This window comes from Aptenodytes patagonicus, chromosome 1 (assembly GCF_965638725.1).
Source record: "Aptenodytes patagonicus chromosome 1, bAptPat1.pri.cur, whole genome shotgun sequence".
Taxonomy (NCBI): Eukaryota; Metazoa; Chordata; class Aves; order Sphenisciformes; family Spheniscidae; genus Aptenodytes; species Aptenodytes patagonicus.
Window position 1 is genome coordinate 61,844,781 of NC_134949.1, and position 23,619 is coordinate 61,868,399.

Here is a 23,619-nt window from a genome sequence, read left to right on the forward strand (position 1 = left end):
CGCAATAGCACTTCAGAGCATTAAAATAAAACAAAAACCCCCATGAAAGCTACTAATGTAGTCTTATTTCTTACAAAGAAAAGGCCACAGCATTTGTGTCCTTTCAACAATTAAAATAAAGGAAGGGGCTACAGGAGGACATGGCGCTCTTTTTTTGTATAGTAAGAGTGAGGCTTCCCTTACCCTTTCTGCTTTGGAATAGCCAGTTTGTGGTGCACTCTGTGAAAGAGATGTTAAATTTTATGCTCCAGGGCTTACGTCAGTATCTGGCTCCCAAATATCAAGCACCTAACGTGGGAGGCGTTACCTCTCTCTGGCCACTGCGGGATTCTTTCTGTCTTCTTCAACATGTGCGGCAGGGTGCTGGCTCCTGCCAGGAACAGGGTACTGCACTAGACAGACTTGCCTTGAGCCAGTCGGGCACTTCTGCTGATCCTAAAACGAAGGTGCAGAGGTGGTAATTACACAGAAACTTTTTTTTTTTGAGTTTATCAAGTCAGAGGGGCTAAAGCTGCAACCTCAGAGCAGTATGTTCACTATTTCAGGAAGAAACCTCGAGGAAGTCCAGCCTTACACACCATCCTGGCGAGCTAGAAGAACCGAACGAGAGTCCTCACAGAAGCTGGTGCTTGGGTATCACCCCATCACCTTGACACTCCTGAGTTAGTTGCCTCTGACAAACCTGAGCTGTCCACAGGAGGCAGTCATTCAAATCGGCTGAGCACACGGACCAACCTCTGTGTTAGCACTCCCCCAGTGAAACGGAGGAATGGGGTTACCAATTCCCTAAATTCTGTGCCTTGACATCGCTGTGACTGTGAAACCGAACCCTAGATTTCAAAAAGTCTGTGCATCATCCTTGCAGAGCAGAAGATCCCAGCTGTAACCCACACCTTAAGGACAGTCAGCGGGGAGGAGACACCAAGCCAGGACTCTCACATGAAGGCGTTTGCGGCGGTTCAGCAAATTGGCCATACTGGACCACACCAAAGTGATTTCACCCCACACAAGTTTCCCATTTCTGCTGCAACAGAGACCATCCGCCTTTTCTGGCCATGGGCTTCTTTTCTAAAAGAAACATCTGATTCATCTTAACCCTGGCAACAATTTGTATGTCTGAATTGGTTTAAGTTTTCAAGACGTCTTCGTGAAAGAAATAACCACCTTACTTTAAAATGAAGAGTAAAGCTGATGCATTCATTTGTATTTCAAAGTTCTGGAAAGCAGAGCTGAGGGCTCTGTCAGCTCTAGATCTTGGCGCCGATTTGCATGAAATGTCAACCACAGGAGGACTTGGGCCCAGGAAGGTTTCTACAGGCGAAAACCTCCTGGAGCTGGCAAACCGCGCCTGCCCATGCCGAGGACAGGCAGGCGCTGGGCGTGCCCGTGTTTTTCTGCCAGTTCCAGTTACATGGAAACCCTACAGGAAACCCTCACCCGCTTGGCGAATGGGTAAAATTAAATGTTTTCTGGAAAAACCCTTCCAGACCTAAATTTGGTGCAGGCTCACTCGGGCCCCTGCCTGCCGTCCGCACGCCCACGCTTACGCCCGGGCTCTGCAGGTGCACACGCCAGACGCGTGGGGCCGGGGCCTGCCCTCGGCCTCGCCTCGGCCCGGCCCCGCAGAGGCCGGGGGGGCTCAGCCCCGGGGCGAGGCCGGCCCGCGGCCGTGCGGCGGGGGCAGGGGACAGGCCGCCCTCCCTGGGGGTCAGCCCCGCTGAGGCGCCTTCCAGCGGGCCGGGAGAGCGGCCGCGGAGCGCCGTCTCCTCCACGCGCAAAGGAGGGCCCGGCCCGGCCGCTCGCGGGGCAGCGTTCCCCGCCGCCAGCGCCGACCCCGGCGAGGCCACCCCCGCCCGGCCGGCGGCGCTGGGGGCGGCCCGGCCGGGGCGGGGCGGGGCGGAGGGGCCGCCCCACGCCTGTGCGGCCGCCGGGGCGGGCGGCGGGGAAGGGGAGGAGAGCGCGGGGCGCCACCGCCCCCCGCCCCGCCGCGCCGCGCCCCGCCCCGCCGCGCCCCATGGTGCCGGCGCGGGCGCGGGGCCGAGGCAGAGGCTTCGAGGCCGGCGGGGCGCTCACACCCCGCGCCCGCCGCCGCCGGGCATGGAGGGCGCCGAGGCGGCCGCCCGCGGCAGTAGCAGCAGCAGCCCCGTGCAGCCCCGCTGCTCCTCCTGCGGCTCCGGGCCGGCCGGCGGCGGCGAGGCAGCAGCGGCAGCGGCGGCGGCCATGGAGGAGCCCCTCGGGGAGGCTCCATCCCCGGAGGTAACGGCGGCGGCGAGGAAGCAGCAGGGGGTGAAGCGGCATCACCACAAGCACAACCTGAAGCATCGCTACGAGCTGCAGGAGACCTTGGGCAAAGGCACCTATGGCAAAGTCAAGCGGGCCATCGAGAGGTTTTCTGGCAGAGTGGTAAGGCAGGCGGAGGGGCTTCTCTTTGCCTTTTTAATTTATTTATATATATCTATATATCATTTTTCTTTCCAACACCTACTTCGGAACGGAGCCGGCTGGGTGCATCCCCTCAGGGACCCGTTAAGAGACCCGGCCGTGTGCGGGGCTGGCGTGTCTCGGTGAGGCAGGAGCCTGCCGTGGCCGGCAGCCCGCGGGGGCCCGGGTCCGCTCCCGCACCCGGGAGCGGGTCAGCATCCCACCCGGTGCCTGCGGTCGCTTGGGTCCAGGGCTTTGTTTGGAGTGCAAATCCTATAAACTTTTTTTTTTTTTTTGGGGGGTGGGGGGCGCTGGTGGTATTGTAGTAACACATCGGTACGTTTTGAGAGGATGTGCTATTATTGGAAAAATAGGGTGGCTTTTTGTTTTGTTTTTACCTGCGGGTCCACTGCGAACAGTTATTCTTTCCCCACTGGAAATTCACAGTTTAGCAAAACCTGTCATATCCCCCGGCTAACCAAAGCCGCTCACAAAGTACTGTCAGAATGGCAAACATTGGTTCTCTGGTCAAAAATGCCGTGATTCAGTCATACTTTTGTGACCTGAACTTTGCTGACACCTAAAAAAATTGCAGGGACTGCAACCCAGCCCCACTGGTTTTTACGATCCGTTTCACCGCTCAGCGGAGCCGGCTGGCTCGAGACTTCAAGCAGCCCGGAGGTTGTCCAGCAATAACTCAGCTTCAGCATTTCCTCATTGGTGCAGCGCTCCAGCAGGGCGCAGAAATGCAATTGAAGAAATGTACACATTAGTCAGAGTTATTGTCATTTTTCCTTCCCCGAAATATGTAACTATTCACAGAGGGCAAGCGAACGAGAGGCAGGCGTTGCATTAAAGACTGCCCAGAGAAATAGATGCTTTTCTAAAGAGGTCTTAATGCTGCTTTTCATGTGAAGTAGACTAATTGAGTTTTCACTAGACTTCATCTAAAAGCAAGACCTTTCCCTAGTGACATTACAGGTTTTGTCTCATTTGTCTTTCCCTTTTGGTCGCCTGGAAGCTCAACGCGCACCCAGAGGCAGAAGCAACTGTAAAACAGAAAATGAAATTGCAGATGCCGTGGCTTTAATAAGGGACACTTACTTTGCAACTAAATATCTTTGTGTCGACAGTGAAAATGAGAGTTTCAGCCAAGCTGTAGAGTCATATCATGTATGCTTTCAGTTTATTAGCTCATTTGGAGGCAGGCTAAAGAGAAACCAGAGATGGACATCTCTGCACATGCTCACTCCCAGTCCATGATTTTTAAAGTTTGCTGTCTTGGCTGTTTTACAGTTTCAGGCTAACAAAAGCTCCAGGGCTATGTTATATAGTAACTATTATTTTGTAAGTAGATTATTTTTGAGTTGCATTACAAAATGTAGTAAATAAGCAAATACATCGGAAACACCTTTTCAAAAAGACCTGATAAATTAAAAAAAAGGTGGCTGTATTGTAAATGAGATTTGGTTCTGGGAAGGACCCTCTCAGAGGAAAGGATGTAGCGTAGATGTGTATCTCCTCTAAGTTAACAACACACCTGGTCTTTCCGTATTTTGCTAACTGTCAAGCATTTCAGCTACATGGCTAAGGATACTTAGATGATACGGTCTGAACGGAATTTATACGGCTAATGCCATCTTGAAATGGAGAGGGTGAAAATCAGAATACCCATGCAATCTTAAATGCAATAAAAATGTTACACTCGCTCTATCAGCTGGTATGCAGAAGCTAAACAAATCCTTACCGGGGTGCGAGTTTTATACTGTAGTAATACAAGCCTTGGCGTGTGGCACTTCATAATTATTAACTAGTCTGCAGGCGAGTTCTGGTGTAACGTGTCTGTCTGAACTTTAACATCTGTGAGCGTATGTAAAATAGCCACGTTTTGTCTGCTTGCAGAATAAAAGCTAGTTGTCAGGAATCCAGCCACACCTAAGTGAATGGGAAACGCTTCTTGTTTTCTGACAGTTCCCTTGTCTGGCTGTTGCAGTGAACACCGATTGCTTTCCATGGGTGAGAGGAGAGCACAGACAGGATGACTGATCAGAGAGGGGCAGAGTTTTCCTTCAGTTCCCCCCTGCCTCTTTCTCTTCCCTTTCCCCTCCTCAGTTCTTATTAGTGGGCAGCGTTTGCAGTGTTCATGAGCAGGTCGGACTGGATGCTGCCGTGTGTCCAGCAGGGGATGCACAGAGCGAGCGATGTGGCTGGCACCGTCTCTTGCACCACTTCCAATGCAAATCATCTCACAACCGGCAGCTAGGTAGCGAGAGTCCCAAGGTCGCTCCTGTTTGCTTCCTATTCTGCTGCTGGTTTAGCTAATCATCTTTTTCTTTACTCAGCGGTAAGCAGGTATTTGAAGCTGTATGGTAACAGATTGCGAAGCTGGACCTTGGCGGTGGCATTGTGTTCCCAGTCGTCAGCCTTGTCCAAGCGATTCTCCTATTTGGCCTTTCCGCTGCTCTTGTCCGTTAACAATCTCACTAGCTGTACGGCACTTCATAAAGACACTTGCGTGATTAGCCAGGCTTTTAATGTGAAGCATGAACTTTGGATTTGTCATCATCTGCATAAATGGAGAGCTCAGGAGTGAAATAGAAATTGGAAGATTTGAGTGAATGAAGTAAAACCAAGGTGAGAGGACAGTTCGATCCAAGGTACAGATGTGCTTTAGTCCTGTGCCATTGGAAATCAATAGCAGGATTTCTGTTGACTTGAATGAAAGTAGTCTTTGGCACTTATTAACAGGTTGCAGGTTTATTCACGTTGTTGTAGTTTCTTTGTCTTTCCTCTTAACTCAGTGGGACGTGATTGTAAAGCTTCCTGCCATAAAGCTCCGGGGTAGATTGTATGATACATTTAGTTTGTTATTGGAAGCAACTTATGTGAATTTGTGTATTTGTTACCACAGTGACTACAGACAGTATTGCGTGCTGCACGAAGCAGTTAAAATATTGCCCACTACATGATGTATGAGGTGCCTAATTTTGCCAGCAAGATTTCCTTCATTAGTACTGGCTCGGTATACACTGTGTAACTTACGATATTTTAAATTAAGGCACCTGTTAGTAAGTGTAAGGATGAAGAGATGATATCGCAAGCCTGTGAAGTAACACTCATGTTGACGTTTCTGTGGGTGTTTTCTCCGCTTGTCATCTTGCACATGTTAAAGCAAAGAACTGAGCTTTTGTTCATGTTATGTATTCAATGTTTGTTAGCCAAGAAATCCACAGTTACACTTATGTCAGCCTTAGATAAGCTGTGTATTGACCACTTGTGGCCGATCCCATGCATGGTGCTTGAAGACGGTAGATGCTGCTGGGTTCTTCTTTGAGTAAATAATTCCACTGGAGTAAATACTCCCTATAATGCAACTTTAAATTACAGATGGGCGTTTTCAGTCTCGTTATCTGTCTTTTCCTGACATTATACAGAAAGCAATGCCTGGATACAAAAATGCATTAATATTAATGAAATTAATGTTAGTAAAGGAGCATGTAGCTCTCTAAAACATGGAAGACACCAGGTAAACCCTGTTAGGCTGCCTGGAGCACTCCCAGCAGAGTTTAATCCAGGGGTTTGATACCCCGGCTTGTTTACAGCTCCCTGTGGGTGCCCTTCTGTGAGGTGCTCTGCTGGGAGTCATTTGCTCTCCCTGCCACCGCTGGACCTGGAGCTTGCTAACATTGCTGGTTGGTTGTTATAACCTCTCATGAAGCATCCTGTATTATCTGCGCTTCCTTTCGGTTACCATCTGCCCTTGGGACAGATTTTGCCCTCTGCAAAAGCCAGGAGCTTTTCTCTCTTTCTCTCCTTAGGCTGCACTTCGGAGGCGATGGGAAGTAGCTGCAGGGGCCTCCCCTCTGCCTTCACCTCCCTCTCTCTGCCTGAGAGCCAGGACATCTTTTCTTCCTCCTCACCAGCAGGTGGAGGAAGCACTATTCTCCTCCAGCCGTTCTTCCAGAAAGTTAATTATTTTGGGAATTGATGACAAGCTGCAGCCCAACGTGAAAACCAGGCGTGCGGTGCATATTTGTGCAGATGTGTTATGTGTGGTGGTGCACATTATTTCTCTCTTTTGCATAGAAGTACAGGTAGAAGGATGTTGCCAAATGAAATTGGTTTCAGAACTAAAATCTTGTAAAAACAAACAAACAAACAAACAAACCCAAACTTTAAAGCAACAGAAATATTTTTAGTTGCAACTCCAGTGAAAGTCTTCGCTTTGAAACAGCTCTGCTTCATGATGCTTTTGGAGAGTCACACAGGGTTTTTGCAACCCTGAAACAGCAACAGATTACATGAAAGGAGGACCTTTGCTTTGTTGATTGTATTTCTCCGTATCATGACAAAACTAAAATGTGAATACCAACAATGACAGCTCTGTCATGTCAGTAATTAAGGCCTTGTTGGCCACACAACCATTTGTTTGTTTGCGGTTTGGTTTTTAAGGGTTCTAAATAACAAGATAAAAGCATGCTCATGGGTCACTGAGGACAGTGAAAGCCAGGTGGGATGTTTGTCCCAATTCTCTCTTCTGCATTGCTGATATCAGAGAAAATGTCAGTATTCCTCTCTCCCTTCTTATGCATGTGAATTCTCTTATCATCTTTAATGACATTTCCATATATATTTCCATTTTTTTCCTGAGGACTTCTGCTTCAATTAGCACCTGGGTCACTACTTCATATTGATTTTTATCTTGATCGCTCAGTGTGCATCTTCTGCAGGATAATGTCCAAATCTGACACAGAACTGTTTGTTTTTTTTTTGAGGTTCTTTGTTGTTCTTATTAAAATATCTTCCTTTTATTGCAGACACCAGTGGAAGTATCTACACAACACTGCTGTGATGTGAAGTGCTTGTACAGTACTTTGCACAGCAGGATCCTGATTCGTGAACGTGGCTTCCACAGCTATGATAATACAAGCCATTGTTACTATTATTCAAGTGTATCGCTACCCTGTTTTATACATGAGAAAGCAAAAGTTGCTGATTAAAACCAAAATCATAAGAAGTATCATCTAGTTTTGAGTGCACAACCTAATACCTGATTTTTCTGGACATGTAGAGTACGTAACACCAGGGTCCTACAGATGACAGCCTCCTCCTGCAGAGCTCGGTCTCTCTTGCCTCCTGGGCTCTCTCTTTACCCTGGGCTTTTGTCCCTGTGTGACGTTCAGCTTCCGTCTCCATTCCCAACCCTTTTGTACTCCACTTGTGCTGCTGCCTCTTGCTTTGTTCTGCGTGCCAGCGCTGTGACCCGCGCAGAGAGCGCTGCCTTGCTCCCTGCTGCTGAGCTGGTAGCTGCCAGCAGAGTCTGTGCAGCCTGTGGTGGGTGCTGCATACACCTCTCCTGCCATGCAACACTTAATGTGGGGCCAGAGGTTCCTCAGTGGAAGAGGGATTCTTGCAAAATGTATTGCCAAAACCTTATTTATTTATTTAAGATGTGCAAACTGAGTTCTTTTAGGGACTCATAATGTGACTAAATCCAGACAATGTTTTCATGGTGCTGAAGGCATGTTAGTGAAACTCAGGTCATCCTCTGTAAAAATTGTACCAAAGCATGCGTGGAAATTCTAGATCTGGTATGAATAGAAGTTGGAAAGAGTATATGGGCTTGAAAATAGTTTTGCTGTTAATTTGTTATTTGTTCCACCCTTAATTATTAGATGTGTTCTGAGACTCTGGTTTAAAAAGGAAAAAGAAAAAAACACTGGGTTTAATCTAATGTAATTCACAGTGAATATTGTGGGCTTATTACAATAGGAGTTACTACCTGGTTGTATAAAATTACTGCAGTCTTCCCATAAACACTTGTATGACTGAAATGCCAAAGAAGACCCGAACATCAAGAGCTGCAGACAGAAATAACTGATTACAGCATGCAGGTCATTAGGGGAAAGGCACTAGTACAAAATACTTGTTTTCTGCACTGAGAATTCTTGTTGGAGAAGCAGATTTGTTTGTTCAGGGGAGTATGGTTCAGTGGTATGAAAGTCTGAATTAATGACTAGCCAGTAAGGGATCATCTGACTACATTAGCTTGTCAAATCTTTTACCAAATTAAAGAACAGCATGTTCTTTCTGAGCTTTGAGTGGACATCAAGTGATATTCCTTCAGTGATGTTGGACTCTCTTACAGGTGAAGAAATTAAAAGTTTCTGAGAGACTGTTGCTTCTTCCCCGCCCCCCATTGGATTGAACAATTTTGGGCAGGTCAATTAACTTGCCTGTGTCTCAGTGTATCCCTTTCCGAAGGGATACTACTTAACATAGGGAAGTTAGACTAATTAACAGGGCACATTTTGGCCTGATACATACCTATTGTGATCCCTCTAAATGTGAAATTCACAACAGAATTTGAGCCAATGTTTATAATGCAGCCTTCAGCTAACAACACTATAAAATGCCTAAGTGTTATTACAAATGGTTTCACAGCACCATATGCTAGAGAACACAACAGAATGGAAATCGCTTGTACAAAGTCTTTCATTAGATATGGCTAAAATATACTGCGTTTTTTGGTGGCATGTGTTCTAAAAATTATTATTATTTTTTAAGAACCGCAATATGGATTTGCCATGTGGAGACAATTATTGTATATATTGTAGTTTGGGGTCATACATGTTGAATAAAACTGTGTGGAATGTGCAGTTCTTGTGAGCAATTGTTTATTCTTTACAGAACTGTGATCCTAGTTAGTCTGTGTTTTGTCTGGTAAACTAGAGAGTCTTTGCTGGAGTGAGGAATTGGGAGGAGGCACGTGGTGGTCACGACAGTGCCAAGGAAGAATGCCGAATGTGGGTTGAAAACCAGTTCCAGGTATATCAGCCTTGAGCACCGGCAGGTCAACGTGTGTACAGCCGTGGTAATCCAAATGCAGAGCATATGGGACATGTTTCCAAAGCCCACATACCAGGGATTTAGAAATTGGCTGTTGACCTTTGCTTTGATGTGGGCATCTCCCTGGCTCGGGTCTCCGCCTCCTGTACCACGCCTATGTACCCTCTATCTGCACGAACCAGGATGCTGATGCCAAAGCATCTCCTCTTACTGTACAACCATGCTCCTTGCAGCAGGACACTGTTGTTCCTCCTCATTGTCATCTAGTAAGCTCTTCCTGTGTAAAGTGGGACCAAACCACATGTTTTCTGCTGCAGCCCTGGACGATGCTCCGAAGCCAGAAATGCGGGTTTGCCTCTGGGCTTGGGGTGGGATAGGAGGTCACAGCATGGCTGGCAAGAAGCAGCAGTGGCAGCTGCCAACTCCTCCTCTGCGCAGTGGCCAGAGCCTCAGCGGCTCCTGACCTGGGCAGGGGTGGAGGCTGCTCCAGTGCCCAGATCTGGCATACAGTTTTGATGGTTTGTATGCCACCAGTGATGGGCGTGTTGGTGTGGGAATCTCTGACCTACAGAGAGTATTGATGTTGTCTCTTCTTGCCGCCTACGTAAGTCAGGATTTGTCCCTAAATCGCCCAGGTGTGCACCGGACACTATAGAAAAAAAACCTCTTGTCATTAGGCCTGACGGGTCGATGTACTTGGGATAGTTAGAGGAAACGTCTCAGATGAAAAGGTCTCTGACTAAATATGCAAATGATATTTGTCAGCATTTCTCTCAAATATCTTCCAGCAGATGTGAGAACCATGTGTGTCCATTTAATAAACTAAACTCAAAATAATTTCCACTTTGCCAGATATATGGGGAATAGCTGGGGGGGTGGGGAGCGAACTACAAAGCAAGGTAAAAACTGCATATGTGTGTTGTTATATTTGATGACCAATTCATTAAAGCCATAAGTGTATCCAGGCTTTCAATAGTGTTCTCCTGCTGTTGCTTCCTGTACTCCCTGGCTACAAAATCAGTTTCTATGGCTCTCATTTGTCTTACCCACATGAAAGACTTTGAGCATCTGCAAGTTATGATTTGAGAAGTATCTGCTTTTAAACAGAATATATTTATCACCGTGTCTTCACAGGCAACATAGTACGTTGTATAAATTAGGGGATCCTAGACCTTTGAACACTAGGGGGCTGGGTGAGATACTCTGTGAGTGTACCGTGTCTGGCCATACCCATCAAACATCCTGGACCCACACCAAAAATGCCAGATGTTCAATAGATGTGGAGGCCCCCCCGTAACCTTTGCTGCATGTTGCTGGAGGGGGCGAGGTTGTAGCCGTCCCTTGCTCTTGTGCTGTTTTAGTACTCTCGTTTGAGCTCAGTATTTTTTATATTTTGAACTAAAGACCATGGACCAACCCTCAATTCAGTCTGTTAAACTATTGCATGCTATAAATGCTTAGTGTTCCCTAACTCTCAAAAGATAAATGGGATTTGCTTCTAGCTCTGGTGGTTTACGAGACACCAGTCCTTAAAGCTGCCACCGGCCCATGACGGGACGCAAGTCCTGGGTCTTGCTCAAGTGTGAACTTTTTCAGGCTCTGTTCTTACCAATGGAGGAAAATAATAAAATACTTTAATGGGTCGTTCCTTTCCTTTAAAAAAACCCCAGCCACACAGCAGCTCTGGGGAAAGGGGTTTGCATGGCTGGCATGTTCAAAACCATCCCGCCAATTGGAGGTGAATGCAAAATCACAAAATAAATGCAGGTCTTGTGGTTTATGAGTATCAAGAAGACAGCTGAGGTCGCTTAGGTTAATATATGACCAACGTAACTGTTAATTTCTGGGTGCCTCCTCGGCCTTCCCCTCTCCCTGCCTGCGTTTCCCACCTCACCTCAGCCACGCCTCCGGCATGGCGCCCAAGACCCTTTGCCGTTGGGTCTCCTGGGATGCCAGCCCGGTGAAGGGGAGGGTCTCCTGCGCCTTGCGTGGGGCTGGCTGCCTCCATGACGAAGCATCGGTGCATGGCGGGCCGCTCCGTCCCTGTTGCCTAGCCTTCCTAGGGGACCTTGGCCTGTGGTAATGCCAGAGCCCCTCAGCTACCCTGGCCTGGCAGCTGGCATGTGGGACAACTTAAGCAGAGAGGCTGAAGGAGCCGAGTGTCTTTGTTCTGAGGTCTGGCGGCTTGAGGGACTTGCAATTATCCTAATGTCTCGCTGTGCCGAGGAGCTGAGGCAGCGTATTTGGGCTTGAGCGCTACTCCCTTGGAATAAAGACACTAGTTAAGGGATATTAGGCTTAAAAAAAAAAAAAAAAAAAAAAGAAATTCATTGTTCCTGTGAGAAGATACTATGCCAAGTTTGGAGACTAAATTTAGCCATTCATGGGTAGATCAGAAAGGTTCAGGTCCTGCTGTCGATGGAGATCTCAAAGCCTCCATATCATGTTTCCTGTACACAAAAAGGCATTTAATCTCTGCTACAATTTCTAATCTCCATGAAACGCCTGATGGTGAATGATATCTCCCTTTATTTGAGGTACAAGAGTTATTTTAAAAATGAGTGTGAAGATTTTTTTGATCACAAAAGGTAGCAATGAGGGTTGCATAAAAATACCTGTTTGAGCTGTGTGGTAATTAAAGGTTCCTTTTTGTTAAACGGTGTTTTGTTGTGGTTTTTGTCGTTGATGCAAAAAGATTAAATCTTTTGCACACAAGTTTGACAGGGGAAGACGGTGAAGCATTTGTTAAAAAAACAGCTCCTGAGGCACATGTTTGGAGCTGTCATTTATTTGCATCTTTTTGCCATCATGCTCTGCACAAATCAAATCTCATAGCTTCCCCAGCGGAGTTCAGCTCAGGAAAGAGGAGCGAAGGCCAGCCAGTCCCTCCCTCATCCCCTCAGGGGATGCCCGGAGCAGCACTCGGCAGTGGTTTCAGCAGGGCTGTGCTGTGGGCCGTTGTTTCGGCATGGGGGAAAAAAAAAAAGCCTTTGGGAGGAGAAGAGGGGAGAACGCAACCTTCCCAGCTGGTGCATGCTCTAACGCCATGTGGCCTGGAGCATGAGATAGCTGCACTCCAGCACAGGATGAAAATCCCTGTAAAATACCTGCTGGAGGCAATACAGGCTTAGCTGACCTGTGTAGGGATACAACTGAGAGGCATTGTCGTGGTTTAACCCCAGCCTGCAACTAAGCACCATGCAGCTGCTTGCTCACTCCCCCCCGGTGGGATGGGGGAGAGAATTGGAAGGGTAAAAGTGAGAAAACTTGTGGGTTGAGATAAGAACAGTTTAATAAGTAAAGCAAAAGCCACGCACGCAAGCAAAACAGAACAAGGAATTCATTCACTATTTCCCATCGGCAGGCAGGTGTTCAGCCATCTCCAGGAAAGCAGGGCTCCATCACATGTAATGGTTACTTGGGAAGACAAAATGCCATCACTCTGAATGTCCCCCCTTTCCTCCTTCTTCCCCCAGCTTTATATGCTGAGCATGATGTCACATGGTGTGGAATATCCCTTTGGTCAGTTGGGGTCAGCTGTCCCGGCTGTGTCCCCTCCCAACTTCTTGTGCACCCCCGGCCTCCTCGCTGGTGGGGTGGTGTGAGGAGCAGAAAAGGCCTTGACTCTGTGTCAGCACTGCTCAGCAATAATGAAAACATCCCTGTATTATCAACGCTGTTTTCAGCGCAAATCCAAAACATAGCCCCATACTAGCTACTGTGAAGAAAATTAACTCAATCCCAGCCAAAACCAGCACAGGCGTCCACATTGCCCTCTTGGGAAGACACATTTTTAACCAGGCCTATACATGAGGCATAGTGTCCTTCACGCTCTTTTCCTTGCCGAATTTATTCTCTTCAGGGTGCCGAAATGAGGTGATGCAATGAAACAGTGATCTGTGGGTTTAAGCTCCATCTCCTGTAGGAGCTGGTTGTCACAGCTGTCCTTTGGGTGCCCAGGGGGGTGAGTGGTTTCCCTGAGGTTCATCCAGAAAGTCTGTGGTGGAGCCGCAGGGAGAGCCGAGGTCGACCACAGCTCCAGCGCTGTGCTGAGCCGAGCCGTTCCTTGCATGGCTGTAACGCATCTCAGGAAGGTTGCTCATAAAGTGGATATCCTCTTTCATGCCTGTAGTCACACTTTGAAGGGTTGGTGCCAATTTTTCAAAAGCCTGCCAGCTGTTGTGTCTTGGAGCCTGGTCACTACTGCGTACCACTGCTGATCACCAATTGGTACCACTTGGTCACCATTGTGTCCTCACAACCTGGGAGGAACGAGGGCCTTCAGCTAGAACGTGCAGTGCATTTACATCCAGGCCAGGGACTAGCCATCTTTTTCAACAACAGGTTTTTTTTCTGTGTACAGTTTGAGAGTTTTCTACCTGCCTCTCTGTTTCGGTAAAACAAATCTATCTCCCATCCTGTCCGGCATTTCATGATGAAAATGTGGTCTAATGGGACCTGTGAAATCCCTCATCGTGGGTTGCACATTGCCTGTGAGGAATTCATCAAGAAGGATTTCATGCTGTACTTTAACCTCCTTCCAGCCTTTCTTGGATGAAAGGAAAACCCCGCAGCCGTGAATGTAACTGGTTATCACTATTGGATGTCATTCTCACTCACTCCGAGCCTAAAACAAAAAAATCGCATCCTCTGTGATGTCCGTGGGTAAAATGCTGCTCTTGGTTACATTAACACTGTTGTAAACTGAAGAGTAGAGTTCGGCCCTTTGTTTCAATTGAAATATTTAACACAGGCAAGGACTAAACAATACACTTGAAAGCGATTTGTGTTATTGTCTGTAGAGCAGAGCTTTTATTTTATGAACTGGTTGATCATAAAGACAGCATAAATCATGTAAAGCATTCTCATTTACTTTTTCTTTCTTTTTTTCTTTTTGCAGATGGGGCTTGTAGAGTAGAGTTGCAGTCAAATGTCTGCTCCAGGATATTTTAGTTGAACTGTGTGAGTCCATTAAACAAATGTAATGGCTTTTTGGAAAGAAGCGCTGCGTGCTTCAAACCAAATGTTTTACATAGAGAACATCTGGGTAGTTCTGGGTGTTTGTATGTGGAGCACATCAGACAGCAGCCGTAGTGAGCTCAGCTGGGAGGTTGCCTGGGATGTAGTTGTAGGATATGACAGTTCAGTTGTTATGGGGAATAATTCCTATGAAGTATTGCCATAAACTGAATGTTTGGCACAAACAGCTATATCTTTGTTTTACTGTACACCCAAGTTATTCTTCTTATCTGCCCAGCAAAACTCTAAACGATGTTTAAACAACCCAGTAAATGTTGGCACCTCTGAGCTGCGGTATGCGCATTAAAGCAAACTTGAAGAAGCCGTTGCGTTGCCGTTAAGGGGAGATGAAGCTTGCTCTATTTTCAGCGAAGCACTATTGATTCCTGCCACGGGCAATGCAGTGCGAGTAAGCGATGAATGCAATATGTGCAAATGGTTTGTGGGGTTGAGTTGGAAATGGTTGATGTTCCAGTGGTGTTGCGTGTTGTTGCTTTGAGGAATGTGAAAATGCAAAACTGGTGAAATGCATGTAATTAGCCTGACATTAGAGTTTATTTGGGCTACTGGAAAAACTTTAACCTGGTTAAATTAATAAGCCTGCTTTTACTTCACAGCATCAGAGGTAATATATTTCCAGGAAAAGTAGGAAATGTTGAAAAATGTCTTATTTGGGAGTCGGTTCTTAAATTATTTCTGCAGTTTAACTGAGGAATGCGTGGTTCAAATGAGATTAAAGTTGTAATTTCCAGAGTAGCAATGCAGCTTCCCCTTTCAGGATTGTTTAAGTAAAACGTTAAACAAAGTGGGTTAGGCAGTCTCTTGCTCCAGTCCCTTGTGGACAGCAATTCACATTGCGCAGCGCTGCTTTAATAGTCCTGCTCGGTCTGACATGATTTGTGGTATTTGCTGAGATGAATTTCTGGACCGAGCAGCGTGAGAGGGAATTGCTCCTCACTCTGAGGAAGGTGGTATGTCCAAGTCTGTGCGAAGGTCACTGGCAGGGTGAAATGGGAAGCCTGTGCTGCTGCTGTTGCACTACCTAACAGCTTAGCTTTTGGCAAGGGGATCCCAGAAATCTGAGTGCTAACCCTCCCTTGTTCAACTGACCCCAGCCAAAACACGTGCCAAAAAAGGTGTTTGTGCGTGTTGAAGAAGGGGGCAACAGTCCTCGACATCACAGGGTCTGGGGGAGTTCTTTGCCAAAAGCTTTCCATCTAGAAAAAATTGCTTTGCTGTTTCTCCCCTCCAAAGTTAACCCTCCCCATAACTGCTTATAACAACTGCCTGCAGTTGTGAACTCCTCTTCTAGCAGGGAAAGCTAGAATTATGCGTTTAAGGCTGCAAAATTGCTTGATCGCCAGCCACTTAATTGTAGGAAAGTGTAATTCATTCCTCACCCTGTCACATCTATTCCAAGCCCATCTGGCCGTGGGGAGCAAGAGTGTTCCTGTTCCTGTGTTACTCTCTCCACTGAGCCATTAGGGTGGCCCTGGTAATTTACTTTCAATAAATAGAAGGGAACAACAGGAGGTTCCTTTACCTTCAGGGGTATAAATATTTCTCAGAAATCAGAGACGGATGGGGAAGAAATGTTAGCAAACTCCTTTCCTCCCTCTGTAGCAATTCCACCACGTTCTGTCATAAATTCTAGGACGGTCCCTTCCAAAAAGGGACCATTAAATAGGTAACGTCCAGGCAGAACAATGTAATACTGAAACAGTGCTTTTACAAAAACAAATTTAATATTGCAAAGTGATCTGCAAGCCCTGGAGCAAAATAACCTGGGTGAGGCTTTGATACACGATTGCCAATCTTTTTGTTTTCCAAGAGTGTTTTTCCAGATAGGATGTGGGTTTATGGTTCACTAGATTCCCACCAGGAAGTGGTGTTTATATTTTGATCCACCTTAGATCAATTTAGAAAAATATACTTGATATAGGTGCTTCTGATAGTTCTGTGTCATTAACCCTTCCCTCTGTGCTATTTACACACATCTGTGTACCTTCCATGATATAATCTCTGTGGCCCACCATCCTTGCGCAATGAATCCCTGCTCATCAATGTTAATCCAAAAGCCTAAACTCTATAAACTCAACTTGAAAATCTCTTCACACTTCAAAATTCCACTGAGTTAATTAGGAATTTGAGGTGGTCAAGCAGTATGGTGTTGGATTTTAATCAGCGTTGTGGTGCCTGAAGGTATGGACATTTCTTCAAAAGAAGAAAGACTCTTCCCAAGTTTTCCTTGTACTATTGTAATTCTCATGGTGAAATAGCACTTACTTTGTTGTTTGAAGGACTGCAGAACCAGGAGAGCAAAATTAAAAGATCCACACAATACCAGGTGAATTTGCTTTTGTGGCAGAAGAGGCATTGTAAAGGTGTGCAAAGCTCTCGGCAGTTCTGAGGCTTCTCTGAACTCACAGAAACTTCAGTGAAAGAGAGAGAATAAGCCCAGTTACACTTACTTACCCAGAACTTCCTCAAGCAGAACGTACCAATGAATGAAAATGCGCTGTCAGGTGGCTTCTTGGAAAAAACTAGTTCTAAGAAAGAGTTTAAACAATGTCCAGCACCCTTCCCTGTTTAATGTGAATTACAGCCTTACACTGATATAGCACCTTTCACCTAAACATGTGCAAAATCACTTTAGAGACTCTGGTATCTGCCGAGGTTACTGTTATTTAGCAGTTATTTAGCAGCACATTGGAGTAGTTTGCAGCAGTTGCTTAGAGGGTGTGAATAACCCCATTTCCAATTTAAATTATTGGGAGGAATTACAGGAGACTGTGTAATTTTCAAACTGGAACTAGATCCAGGCACCAAGGCTTTATACCTCTCTTCTTAAGAAAGTCATAAAGGGCTTTTTCTAACGAAGTAGCCAGGATCTTGGTTTTGCATTTCATCCCCGAATCAATGCCTTGAACAGTGTGCACTCCTACTTTGGAGGATTACTTCAGTGTGGTTCGCTGCTTATTCACAATGAAAAACAACATCGAATTAAAGTCCGTCTCTGCTGCCCCAGGTTAGCATTTTGCATTACATCAGCAGCTGTGGTAGCTGTGAGATCAAGCCTCAAAATTAATGTGAAATCTATCTTCCAGTTTTTGGAGGAGGAATCTGTAATACCCATGTAACACTGAGAACAGTAAACTTGGGGCTTGTGAATTCTTTCACTCCTCTTTAACCTGACTTGCCAGTAATTTAATTAGTGCTAAACAGTCTGCACACAGGCTTGTAGAAGTTAAAAGACTGACACAGGATTCGCTTCCAGTCACTTTTCCTCTTTTGCACATGTGCTGGATGGAGCTGTGCTGTGTTTGGAAGTTGATCAATAATGATTGCACAACTGTAACCTTATTTAAACTATGATATAAACAGACATGATAGAAACAGATGCTACCAGGTTTTTTCCTACTTAAAAGTGAAGTCAGCTTTTTTTTTCTGCCCCCCCCCCCCTTTTTTTTTCCTTTTTGGTTCCAACAAAATTGTAACCTGGAAGAAAAGCAGTTAGACTTTGTGAAATCCCAATTCAGTGTAGCATTTGGCTTTAGTAAATGTGGAAGCCAAAAATAAACATCTGCTTGGCAACTTCACCAGAAGTTAACTGTAAATGCAGTTTTCATTTTTTCAGTGAATGTGGCATTCAGTGCTGGTTAACATCTATTAAGGAGGAACGATCCATAGTTGAGGTTGTAAAGCTTTTTTTTTTTTTTTTTAATTGCAGTTATGAACCTCCATTGCCTCGGGGAAATCCCCTACCCGGTTTCTTTCCAGATATAATGTTTTATGCACCGAAACGTGAACTTCCCTTGAAAGCTTGAAGGTAGTTGGATGGGATATTTGTGAGTTATTAGACTTTGGAAAAGAGATGGTCTTCCATCGATCTGTGCATGACAGCCCCAAAACTTCAACTTGGCCTTTTTTTTTCTCTTTTCTTTAGTCCTTCAGAATTAGATCATAAGCCTCTTTTTTTGCAGGCTGAGTTATGAACATTTTAAAGTATTAGATACTGCATCTTTGGATATTCAGAAGGATATGGAGTTACATTTGGAAGTGAATTAGGAAAAACGTAAGCAGTCCCACTCTTTTCTCCAGGAAGGTGAAGTCTGCACATGACAGGGACTCTCTCAGGATGCCATCCTTGGGCTTCAGTCCTGGCAGGCCACAGCTGCAAACATCTTTAATAACCTCGTCTTGTCAGATCTCTGCTTTTCAGCAAATCCTTTGCAATCTCTGCTGCTACCAGGGCAAATTAATTTCAGTGTGGATCAGGGAGGATTGAAGTGGGTGCAGATTTGCGGTAGCGTGCTATTGGGACAGTGGGGAGGGGTGAGAAGGGGCAACTTGAGGCAGCACTGTGGGAAACACTTCGTCATTGCAAGGGATGGTGATTACTTGTAGGATCTTTCTTCTAAAAGTGAGCAGTCCTACGACTTGGGACTTCAGTAATGCTCTATGAAAAACTTTTGTTTTGGGAAGGGAGAAGTTTTTTGGTAGGTTTCTGACATATATCAGTGGACTGTTCATTTCTGAATTCTGCAGTCCTCTCTTCTCCCTGTTTCCAAGATTCACTGCCTCACAATGAAGAATCAATAACCAGGTTGCTAACTTGGGTTTTTAAATGTTATTGGAAATCAGATCTGTGCTAAACCAGATGAATGCTTTTTTTTATTCCTAGTGGTAAATCAGTCCTGAAATGATTTAATATAGAACTGTAAGATCCGTCTGGTAGTAAGGATGACTCGAGGCCAGGATTCTCAGTGTTAAATGAAGAAAGGTCTGCCAGGTAAATTTGTCAGAGGTTGCATGGTGTAAATATGCCGGGCTTCATATACGTAGCTGAGGATAGCGGGTACCAAACAATGAAGGGACGTAAATTTTCCAGTAAGGCAGTAGTTACTCAGGAAATGCGTTCACAAATCCTGTTAACAGGCACCGTATGCGGGGGTGAGGAAAGAAGTGGAGGAAGGGTGTTGTATGTGTTCCTCCTGGCACCCACTTTGTGTATGTACAGCATAAATGTGTTCATCTGGTGCCTTCTACTGCTCATTAAAACTTGGTTCCACAGGCGTTTTTCTCTGTGAATAAAGAGGAAACCAGAAAGAAGATATAACCCCGTTGCCTGGTATTTGTGACTAGTTAATTCCCCTTCATTTGATGAATCATCATTTATGATACGATAACAGCAACTATGTCCAGCAGAACCAGAAAAGGAAAATTAAACCCGAGGTAATTGTACCCTGGTTCTCCAAGAGGCACTGACACCTTATGCCTCAGCTTATGCAAATAAAATTTTGATTTAACATTTATCACACTGACTTGGGACTTCTAGTGCCTTGGTGCAAGAGTGAGTTTCTCTACAGGTAGTGAATGATAGAGTGGCAGTAAATCAGCGTTGGTTTTTAGAAATATAATCTTTATGTGATACATTGGGAAGAGGGGAATGAAGCAGAGGCGTGCAGATGTTTGCTATATGCTGTTACCATACAGAGTGAGGCAGCTGTAAAAAATACCCTTGCCTCTTAAAAGCAAATCATCTTGAAAGGTGCATTGCGGCACATGCGTCCTCGCCCTTTATGTGTGCAGCTGCTGGCTCGCAACAACAATAACAGCATTTTGTCTTTGGTAACATCCATGACACGAACAAACATGCAATGGAACAGAGTAATGGGCAGAAGCCCTGAGATTTAAATCAGCAGAGTCTCACTGGGTGCAGATGGCACCCGTTACGGCTTCGAGCAACTCCCCTGATTACTGCAGAGTTTGCCAACATATCAAACAATAGAGTTGGGCCGTTGATAAATAATTAATAAGGATTTTGTTGCATGCTTGTCTCCCAAGCAGTATCACCATGGAGATGATCTGGCTTTTAGGATCTGAAAAGTTAACAGTCTCCAAAACAATGGCATTGTGTCGACCTTACCCTTTCTCCGAAAGAGAGAGCTCTCAGAGATGTGTTAGCAAAATGCACCGTGCCAGGCACTAATTTTGCTTCAACTCACAGTGGCCTTTTGTCCAACTTTTCAGAGAGTGCATGAAGTGTTTTCTATGACCGTGCAGAAGCTTGTTCTTAGAATTGCACATCCTGCATGATGCTGTTTATTACTGCATTTGGCCTGGAATTGCAGTCTCAAGATAGCTTTTTTCCAGCAAATGGACACAGCAAAGAAATAATCATGTGGGAAGAGGCTTACAAGAAGAAGTCTCCATGAGGATACCTTTGCAGAACCCTCTGGATGCTTGGCTTCCCTGTAGGGATATCCGTCCATGGCTCCTGCTTCCCACCTGGAAGGTCCAGAAGCCAGATAGACAGTTATTCAGCCCATCCTCTCCCTTTCCTTTCTCTCCTTTGTGCAACCTCTGGAAGTGCCATTTCAATGCAACTGCATTATCAGCATCCCCCTTCTTATCATTTGATTGCAGCAACCTCAGGGACCACCCAATTTCATAGCTTTGTTTCTCTTCCTCTTGTGTTGGTGATGTCTGGGCCAAGAGCCATAGGCAGAGACTCCCCTGGAAAAAACATAATACGGTGCCAGGCTTTATTCTTTCTTGCTCAGCTCCGTGGAGTTGGAGAAAGAACAATGTGCCTTTTCTCTCCCCACCCCCAAACATCCTCGGCTCTCCCTTTCTCTTCCCCCCCTGGTCGATCCACCTATTCTTTACCTCCCCGCCCCTGTTGGCACTTGGCGCATTGGACTTCCCACCTCGGAGTCTCAAAGAAAGGAAGCAGAGCTGTGAAACCGGCTGGGCTCACCCACTTCCCATTGCTGGGTGGGGATGGCCTCAGTTCACAGCTTTCGGAAAGGAGAGGTTTATGTGTATTTAACCCTCCCCTCCCTCTTCACCCAAAGAAAATAATTTTTAATAATTTTCTTTAAGCTGCATTTCTGACATATCTCCTGGTGGCAGCGAGCTGGTTTCCCTTCCTCGGGGGCCTGCACTCTCCGTCCTGATGTCATTTTCCCGACTGTCCACAACAGTATTGCAAGAGCCCATTGGAATTTGCTCGAGCATGGGTGGTATGCACAAGCGCTGGAACCAGCTTAAAAGTCACAGCCCCCACGGAAAAAAAGCAGTTTGTTCATATCTCGCCACGGTCCTAAAAATAGCCTTGATAGATAATAAAGAGTGGAAGACTGTTTTCAATGGGACTGAATGTACTGCATGCAGAGATTACTGGGGAAGGTTCAGTGGTTTGTGTCATTCAGGTGGTCAGCCTCAGTTACAGTGCTAGCCGACTTAAAAATCTGTGACTTTCTGCACTGTGGCTAATTCTACCTTTGTTTATATTCACACATCTCGGCTGGAAATGAGGCAAACGTAGGTTCATTACATTAAAACAAACACACGAACCAACTTCCTGAAATCAAGAGAAACAGCTTTACACTTTGATGAAAATATAGCTTTGTTGCTTATCCCGTAAGTGATGATTCCAGCAGTGACTCAGCAGACACAGAGATTTGATATGGAAATGGGCACCTACTGCCTGCCATGCCCCTTGCCAGATGTTTAGACTTTGAGACATTTTTCTGTACGCTATGGTCTTGATCTGCCTCTGTAAAAAGAAAATTCCACCCATCTTGCTCTGCCCAGCAGCCGAGAAGCTCGTGAAGGAGGAGAGACATTTCTCTTACAGATCGGACTGAATGTACAGAAACCTTTGCAACTGTCATCTTTTTGAAGTATTTATAGTTCAAGTTATTTGTACCAAACAAAAGCAAAGAAGCACGAAGTGTGTTGGAAAATACTTTATAATCTCTCTACACCAGTTCAGAGAGTGAGTATAAATCCTCTTTCCAGCAAATGGAGACAGGTAATTTATTGCAGCCTTGAAGAGAGCAGCTTACTTCTCCACGCTTCCTGCCCAGCAAACTCTGCAAGCTGACTCATGGAGGAATGGAAGCCAAAAGCTGTGCTCCCTCTTTCCTAACCGCTTCTGGAAGGCAGAGCAGCAGTGAAGCGGGGCCTGTGCTCGTGCGGAGCCGTTTGGAAATGCCTGGCAATATTAGAGGTTCACAACCCCCTGCTTTCTCTCCCCTGTGCCATACGTTTTGGAGAGGGTATTCTCTCTACCTGCTTCTGAGCAGAGGCTGCTGCCAGAACTGGCAGCGCAGGTGGAGGTCGTTTCAGTCCATCTCTGGTGCTCCTTTCCCCCTCTCTAACCCTGTGTGTGGGACCATGTTGCCATCAGAGCTGCAGAAGAGATACCGAGGATGTTACTGGTGCGTACAGCCAGTATCGATCCCCAGAGGGACCATCACATGGCCTAGTTTTGAGCTGTGACCTTGGTGCTCATGCATATATTTAACTTCACATGTGTGAGCTATCCCACGAAAGCCAATGGACTGCTCACATGTGTGAAGTTAGGCATGTGCTAAAGTGTTTTGCCAGATTGGATACTGTGTCTATAGGGGCTTTAGATGAACTTGAACCTGTTTTGTTGGGGTGAGAGGCTTTAGATTTCATTATTAAGAATCTGATATGTTACTCTGTCTGGATGCAACGTCTTGGAGTTATCTGAAATTCTCATTAAGACAAGAAGCTAGGAAAAATACAAATTCCTCCACTAGTAAAGTTACTAAAAATACTATAATTAAATTATCTAAGTCTTAAAACCAGTAAAATATATTGAGAAAGTATGGTAGAGATATAAGTACAGTGTTCTGAGAGTACCGAAGGGACTAACAGCATTTTCTTTGCAGATCTTGAGCTGGAGTATTTGGAGTAGTTAATATAGCTGATGTAAAAAAGCATGTTGCATTTGCCCTACTCTTGATTCATAGGCTGTGACCCTTAATAAATTTTGATGTTGCACACAGTGGAGCTGTTGCTTTCAGAGAAAGCAAGGAAAGTAAGCAGGCAAGCAAGAAAGAAAAGGACCTGAAGAATGAACAAACAAGTTCTTTCATAAGGTATTTCTCAATTGAGATTATTTCTTATTAGGCTTAAGTTGTTCAGGTTCATCATGTACCTTATCTGGCAGCAGTCCTGTAAGTGGGGTTTTGAAAAATGGAGCCAGCTCTGTCTGGTGTTAAAAGCATAAGCACACTTTGAAAATGTATTTTCTGGAATATATTTCTGAGTAAAATACATTTCATGAAAGAAATTCCATTACTGATATTTTAGAATACCTGGAAGAGAGACCTGTTTTACAACCTGATACCATAACATACAGCTAGGGATCTTATTTTGCTCAGAGAGATGAAAACAATGACATATATAATAAATACCTAAAATGTGATCATGACTGATAAAGCTCCCATGAAATACTGAAAAAAAAACCAAACTGGGCTGCTTTCTTGTTTGTGTTGGTTTTTTCAC

At 45.4% G+C, this 23,619-nt stretch overlaps 1 protein-coding gene and 1 long non-coding RNA gene across 2 annotated transcripts in view; both read left to right on the forward strand.

The window, feature by feature from the left end:
* The first annotated feature begins 2,087 nt into the window (after positions 1–2,087).
* NUAK1 (NUAK family kinase 1) overlaps positions 2,088–23,619 on the forward strand; it is a 50,403-nt gene continuing 28,871 nt past the window's right edge. The window contains exon 1 of the mRNA XM_076339220.1: positions 2,088–2,403. Coding sequence (XP_076195335.1) covers positions 2,098–2,403 — 306 coding nt within the window. The 5' untranslated portion in view covers positions 2,088–2,097. The remainder of the gene's footprint in view (positions 2,404–23,619) is intronic.
* Positions 4,782–9,083, forward strand: LOC143160908 (uncharacterized). Its single transcript, XR_012995451.1, has 2 exons — positions 4,782–5,055; positions 7,239–9,083. It is a non-coding gene; the product is annotated as an uncharacterized LOC143160908 (long non-coding RNA).